General features: G+C 37.0%; 1 protein-coding gene across 1 annotated transcript in view; it reads right to left on the bottom strand.

Annotated features, from left to right (window-relative positions):
• LEMD3 (LEM domain containing 3) overlaps positions 1 to 7,697 on the bottom strand; it is a 116,945-nt gene that overhangs the window by 1,307 nt on the left and 107,941 nt on the right. The window contains exon 10 of the mRNA XM_006859524.1: positions 3,691 to 3,772. Within this exon, the coding sequence (XP_006859586.1) occupies positions 3,691 to 3,772 (82 nt within the window). The remainder of the gene's footprint in view (positions 1 to 3,690; positions 3,773 to 7,697) is intronic.

The raw sequence follows: 7,697 nt of genomic DNA, 5'->3' as shown, positions 1-7,697 counted from the left end.
ATTCTATTAGAATTGGGTTACTTTAAAACCAACATAACATTAAAATGAGCTGTTATAAATAAATGCTTGTTGACTAGTAGTAGATGGATTTTAAAAAGTATTTAATCCTAGTTCTTTCATCACTTTCAGTGTGAGAGTAAAACAGAGCTGAGGCTATGAAGGATTACTCCAACCACAGCAGATACACAAAGTATTATATGTCTAGAATCCTATATATTTGTAGCTTAATGAGTCGTACAGAACTTGTAAACGTTACTTTTTTGTCTTTATTGCCATTATCAAGATCTTACACTTAAGGAAAATTCTGTATCGTTTATTCTGAGATTCTCTTTTCCAAAATAACAGAAGCATTTTATAAGCTGTAGGAGTTCCTGATACAGTAATGTACATTTGTCTTCTTTGTGAGACACAGATGGTAGGCAGGAAGAATGACGGATTTGTTTTATCTTGAAGAATACTCTAAAGGTATGAGGTAAGATTGTCAAGAGATGGATAACCACAATGTTAACTGCTTCTATCTCTGCAAAATGGATGGTACATGTGTACTGACAGTGCTTTTCAAAAATTTCAATTCACATGTCATTTATTTGGAATATCATTATATCAATTATTTCTTATTTATAACAAGTGACTTTTTAAAAGAACAGATAGGATTTGTTGTTGTTAGGTGCCATCGAGTCGGTACTGACTCATAACAACCCTATGTACAACAGAACTTAACACTTCCTGGTCCTGGACCAACTTTACAATTGTTACTACGCTTGAGCCCACTGATGCTGCCACTTTGCTAATCCCCATCTCGTTTTCTCTGATCCTCTACCTTACCAAACATTGAGATCCTTCTCCAGTGACTGGTCCCTCCTGACAATATGTTCCAAGTATGAGAGACGAAGTTTGGCCATCCTGGCTTCCAAGGAGCACCCTGGTTGCCCTTCTCCCAACACAGATCTGTTTGTTTTTTTGGCAGCCCATGGCACTTTCAATATTCTCCTCCTACATCATATCTCAAATGCATCAATTCTTCTACGGTCTTCCATATTCACTGTCCAGCTTTCACATGCATATAGTTATTTAAAATACCATGGCTTGGGTCAGGTGCATCTTAGTCCTCAAACTGACATCTTTACTCTTCAACACTTTAAAAAGGTCTTGTGCAGCAGATTTGCCTAATGAAATACGTCATTTGATTTCTTGACTGCTGCTTTTCATGAGTGTTGATGGTTGATCCAAGAAGAATGAAGTCCTTGACAACTTCAATCTTTTCTCTGTTGGTAAGAATGTTGTTTATTGGTCCAGTGGTGAGGATTTTTGTTTTCTTTACATTGAGATGCAATCGATACCAAAGGCTGTGCTCTTTGATCTTCATCAGTAAATATTTTAAGTCCTCTTCACTTTCAGCAAGCAAGGTTGTATCATCTGCATATAGCAGGTTGTTAATGAGTCTTCCTCCAATCCTGATGTCACGTCTTTAATCCAGCTTCTCGGATTATTTGCTCATCATACTGTAAGTATGATGAAAGAATACAACCATGTTGAACACCTTTCTTAATTTTAAACCATACAGTGTTCCCATGTTCTGTTCCAACAACTACCTTTTGGTCCATTTACAGATTCCTCATGAGCACAAGTCAGTGTTCAGGAATACTGATACTTTGCAATGCTGTCCATAGCAAAGTATCATGATCCACTGTCATGATGTCATGATCCATCATGTCATCATCCACACAATCGAAAGCCTTTGCATAGTCAATAAAGCACAGGCAAACATCTTTCTTGTATTCTCTGCTTTCAGGCAAGATCCATCTGACATCAGCAATGATATCCTTCATGCCACGGCCTCTTCTGAATCTAGTTTGAACCTCTGGGAAGTTCTCTTGTCAATGTATGCTTGCAGCCGTTTCTGTATTACCTTTAGTAAAACTTTACTTGCATGGGATATCAAAGAGATTGTCTGATGATTTCCACATTCCGTTGGGTCACCTCTCTTTGGAATGCACACAAATACGGACCTTTTCTAATCCATCGGCCAGATAGCTGTCTTCCAAATTTCTTGGTGTAAATGAGGGAGTACCAGTGCTGCCTCACTTTCTTGAAAGATTTCAATTTTTATTCCATCAATTCCTGGAGCCTTGCTCTTTGCCAATTCCTTCAATGTACCTTGGACTTCTTCCTTCACTATCATTGGTTCTTGCTCATCTGCTACCTCTTCAAACAGCTGAACATCAGCCATTTCCTTTTGGTACAGTGACTCTGTATTCCTTCCATCTTCTTTTGATACTTTCTGCATCATTCAATAATTTACCCAGAGAATCTTTCAATAACAAAAGTCGAGGGTTAAATTTTTTCTTCAGTTCCCCCAGCTTGAGAAATGCTGCGCGTGTTCTTCCTTTTTGGTTTTCTGACTCTAGATCTTTGCACATTTTGTTGTAATATTTGACTTTGTCTTCCCGAGCTGACCTTTGAAATTTTCTGTTCAACTCTTGGACCTCCTCATTTCTTCCATTTGCTTTAGCATCTCTACGCTGTAGAACAAGTTTCAGTGTCTCTTCTGACATCCACTTTGACCTTTTCCTTCTTTCTTGTTTTCTTAATGACTTTTTGCTTTCTTCATGTATGATGTTCTTGATGTCATCCCACAACTCTTCTGGTCTTTGGTCTTTAGCGTTTAATGTATCAAATGTGTTCTTCAGATGATCTCTAAATTCAGGTGGGATATAATCAAGGTCATATTTTGGCTCTAGTGGACTTGCTTTCATTTTCTTTAGCTTCAGTTTGAATTTGCATATGAGCAGTTGATGGTTTGTTCCACAATCTGCCCCTGGCCTTGCTTGACTGATGATATAGACCTTTTCCATAGTCTCTTGTCAAAGATGTAGTCAATTTGATTTTTGTGTATTCCATCTGGAGTGTCCGTATGTATAACTGTCTCTTATGCTGTCCAAAGAAGGTATTTGAAATGAACAAATCATTGATTTTGAGAATTCTATTATGCAATCTCCAGCGTTAATTCTACCACCAAGGCCCTATTTTCCAACTACTGATCCTTCTTCTTTTTACCCAACCTTTGCATTCCAATCACCAGTAATGATCAAGACTATGTATAGGAATTTATGCTAGGATGATAAACACAAGAAATAGTTGAGAGTGTATGTGTATATATATCAATTATTCATTAAAATAATGAGTTACCAAATGAAACAGATTATGTATAATACTGTTTGTCAGTATTGAAAGAAGACAAAAGCAGAATGTGACCTTTAATCATTATCATTGGATAGCTAATTAGTGGCCATTAGGAAGTTCATTCTAAAAATAATGACAGCTTATAAGGAAAATTTAATGAACGCTAAAGCACTAACCATATTATTCTTTGGTGGCATGTGCTACTGCAATTATATAAGGAATTTCTGAAATAATATGCTTATTTGCTTCAAGCATGTATCTGCTATGAAGATTCACAGGAAGTATAGATTTGTAAAAGTTTTACAAATTATTATACATCTCTTTCTTTGAACCAAATCTTTATTTAGAATTTAACAATAGAAGAGAATATCATTACATTTTCTGTAGTTAAGAGATTTCATCAGGAAAACAGATTTTCAATTATAGGCATAGCATTACAAGATTATCATACATTTCTCAAAATACTCTAAATAAAAATTGCGTGTATTATTGATTATAAATACTTACATAACTGGATCAAACATATTTCGAATCTTTAGACATGGTGTCAAACTATTTGGTGGTGAATTTCTTCTATCTAAATGAAATGCTACAGAAAACAAACAAACAAAAAAACTCTTTTATTATTTAACGTTACTCCATTTTCTTGAAAGGTATTCATTCAGACATTCAAATAAATTTGAAAATATTCATTACAGGATTCTTATGAGGCAGACTCATGCTAGATATGTTAGGGTGAACAAGACAAATACAGTTACTCTCTGAGATCCTACAGCTGAATGGGGTATACAAATAATCATCCACTCAAGCAATTTTAAGTAATTATAATTGCAGTTAAGTCCAAAGAGAGAAAAGTACAGAAAACTTTAAAGGTAACAATCTATTCTGGGAATGTCATGTAAGACTTTCTTCAAAGAAGTGGAATTTATGCTGGGACTTGAAGAATAAATAAAAATAGGACAATGAAGAGAGATAAAAAGAATATTTCAAGCAGAACTGACAGCTTGCACACAGTCCCAGTAGGTATATTCAAGAAACTAAAAAAGCCAATGTGACTGGAGCTAGAAAACAAAATGCTAAAAGCCTCAATAGGGATATTAACAGCTTACTGAGGAGCATGTAGGCTATATTAAAATATCTGCACATTATCCTAAAAGTAATAGAAAGCTACTGAGGTGCTTTCTAAGGAAAACAAAATTTGATGTAATCTGTACAAGTGGTGGTTGTCTTATCCTGTTGTGCACAGGGATGCTATGATCAGAATCAACTCGAAAGCACATACAATAACAACAACCGGAAAAAATTTTAAAAACCGACTGCCATATACAGAATAATTAGATGGAAATAAATATGGGGAGACCAGTTGTCGTTAGTTACTGTTGAGTTGGCTCAGACTCAGAGAACCTTGTGCACAACACAATGAAATATTGTCTGGTCCTGTGCCATCCTCACAATTGTTGTTATGCTTGAGCCCATGGCAGCTGTCACTGTGCCAATCCATCTCGTTGAACATCTTCCTCTTTTTTCACTTAGCCTCCACTTTACCAAGTATGATGTCCTTCTCCAGGTCACTGCTGATAATAAGTCCAAAGTATGACAAGACAAAGAATGTCTTCTAAGGAATGGCTTCTAAAGAGCATTCTGGCTGTACTTCTCCCAACATGGATTGTTTTTTTTTTTTTGGCTGTCTATGGTACTTTTAATATTCTTCTCCAACACCACACATCAAATGCATCCATTCTTCTATGGTCTTCCTTAGTCATCATCCAGCTTTCATATGCATAAGAGGCTATTGAAAATACCATGGCTTGGGTCAGGTGCAACTTAATCCTCAAACTCATTATCTTTGCTCTTAAAACACTTTAAACATGTTCTTTGTTGCAAATCTGCCTAACGGTCTGATTTCTTAACTGCTGCTTCCGTAAGTGTTGACCGTGGATCCAAATTGTCTTTAATAACTTTACTCTTTTCTCCATTTATCCTGATGTTGTTATTGGTCCAGTGGTGAGAATTTCTGTTTTCTTTACATTGAGGTGCAATCCATAATGAAGGCTGAAATCTTTGATCTTTATCACTAAGTATTTTAAATCCTCTTTGCTTACAACAAACAAGGTTATATCGTCTGCATACTGCAGGTTGTTAATGAGTCTTCTTTCAAACCTGATGCAACATTCTTCTTCATATAATCCTGTTTTTTGGGTTATTTTATCAGCATACAAACTGAATATGTGTGGTGAGAGAATACAACCCTGGCACACACACCTTTCCTGATTTAAAACCATTCAGTATCCCCTTGTTCTGTTCAAACAACTGCCTCTTGGTCTATGTAAAGTTTCCTCATGAGCACAACAAAGTGTTCTGGAATATCCATTCTTTGCAATGTTATCCATAGACCAGTCAGACGGGTATCAGTCGAAGGTGGAAAAGACAGTGATTTAGTTAAGAGAAATGAACAGTGTAGAGGGAAAGAAGTGGAGAACATCAGGACATATTTTGGAGATACAGTTTACATCATTAGTTGAAAAACTGGATGTGAGTGGGTGGCGGAAGAGGTTAAGGATGACTCCAGCTTAAGACCATATCAATTGCTGAAGGGTATCATTAGCTAGACTAAAAACACCAGACAAGAGGTCAGTTTGGAGAGAGAAGATACTGAGTTCATTTACATGTTGAATTTTTGGTGCCCACCTCCTTGAAGACCAGTATATAGCTGGGTATAAAAATCTGAAACGCACAAGAGAAGAAAGAGTGTAAGAAATAAGCTTGGGAGCTACCTGTGGAATGATGGGTATGGAAAACAGATCAAAGTGGGCTGATGAATAAATGGGAGGTGATAAAGTAAAAAAAAAAAGTGAGGGTAGTAAGCTACTAACCTATAAACAAGTGGAAAAACAGAGTCAAAGCTCAAGGACAATGTAGAGTCCAACAATGTGTTTTAAAGATGGAATAGACTACAGCATGTGTAAATACTGGTGAAAAGATGTAGTAGAGGCAGGGAATGAAAGCATAGGATGGGAAAGTACTAGAGACGGCATCAGGGAATACGATACAGAGTATAGAGGATCAGCTCTGTTAAGACAGAGAGCTCCTCAATTTTAATAGGAGGCCAGAATAATTAGGAAACCCTGGTGTGGTACTGTAGGGTAAGCACTGGACTGCTAACCACAAGGTCAGCAGCATTTCAATCCCACTAGCTGCTCCTCAGAAACCCTATACAGGGCTACTATGATTCGGAATCGATCCAACAGCACTTAACAACAACAACATGAGTACAGATTCTGGTGATTTTCTGATGAAAATCTGAGACAGGTATAATCTAATCAATTCTCATCAACTAACAATTACAGGAAGGCAGGTAAGCTAAAGATTTGAAAACAGTGGATAAAACCTAAAACTGTTGTTGAAGAGATTAAGAAAGTGAAATGACCAGTAAACACATTAGAAACTTGCGGTGATGCTAAGAGATTAGTTGAGGTTGACTATGGAGTCCTGATGTGGTGCTGTGGGTTAATGCTCTGGACTGCAAAGTGAGCCCCTCAGGTTAGAAGGCACACAAAAATGGGACAGGGAAAGAGTTGCCTCCTCAAAGAAGAGTTGACCATGATGATGTAAATAAAGCAAACTCCTCAGGACCTTCATTTGGTGGTGAGCACAACCCAAAATGAAGGGAAACAGCTGTAAGCATCCATGAATAATTGGAACATGGAATATATGAAGTATGAATACATAAATATCGATATCCTAGGCATTACTGAGCTGAAATGGATTGGCATTGGCCATTTTGAATCTGACAATCACATTGTTTACTGTACTGGGAATGACAAATTGAAGAGGAATGGCGTTACATTCATCATCAAAAAGAATATATCAAGAGCTGTCATGATGTACAACACTGTCTATGATAGAATAATATTCATAAACCTACAAGGAAGTCCAGTCAATACTACTATTATTAAAACTTATGCATCATCCACTAAAGCCAGTGAAGAAGAAATTGAAGAATTCTACCAACTGCTTCACTTTGAAATTGATCAAATAGGCAATCAAGATGTATTGATAATTAACAGCGATTGGAATGCAAAGGTTGGAAACAAAAAACAAGGATCAGTAGTTGGAAAATATGGCCTTGGTGATAGAAACAATGCTGGAGATTGCATGATAGCATTCTGTAAGACCAACAGATAATGTTCATTGCAAATACCTTTTTAAAACAACATAAAAGACGACTATAAACAGTGAGGAACTCCATCAGCAATAACACAGAGTACCGGACCAAGCAAGCACAGGGGATGGTGCTAGAACTCTGAACCACATACAAAGGAATATTTAGAAGGTTAGAAGGCTTACAGCCAAGGTAATTTGTAGCAGATGCAAGAAATCCATTGCTTTCCAATTCAAGACTTCAGCTGCTCCCGCTGCCATCTTGGGCAACACCAGTCGGGGGGAGTATCAGAGCAGCCACGGATGCCTGACAGAACCCAGAGAAAGGTGTGGACACTCTTTTTTTTTTTTTT

Source organism: Chrysochloris asiatica, unplaced genomic scaffold, assembly GCF_000296735.1.
Source record: "Chrysochloris asiatica unplaced genomic scaffold, ChrAsi1.0 scaffold00033, whole genome shotgun sequence".
NCBI lineage: Eukaryota > Metazoa > Chordata > Mammalia > Afrosoricida > Chrysochloridae > Chrysochloris > Chrysochloris asiatica.
This window is presented reverse-complemented; position numbering and strand designations above follow the sequence as displayed.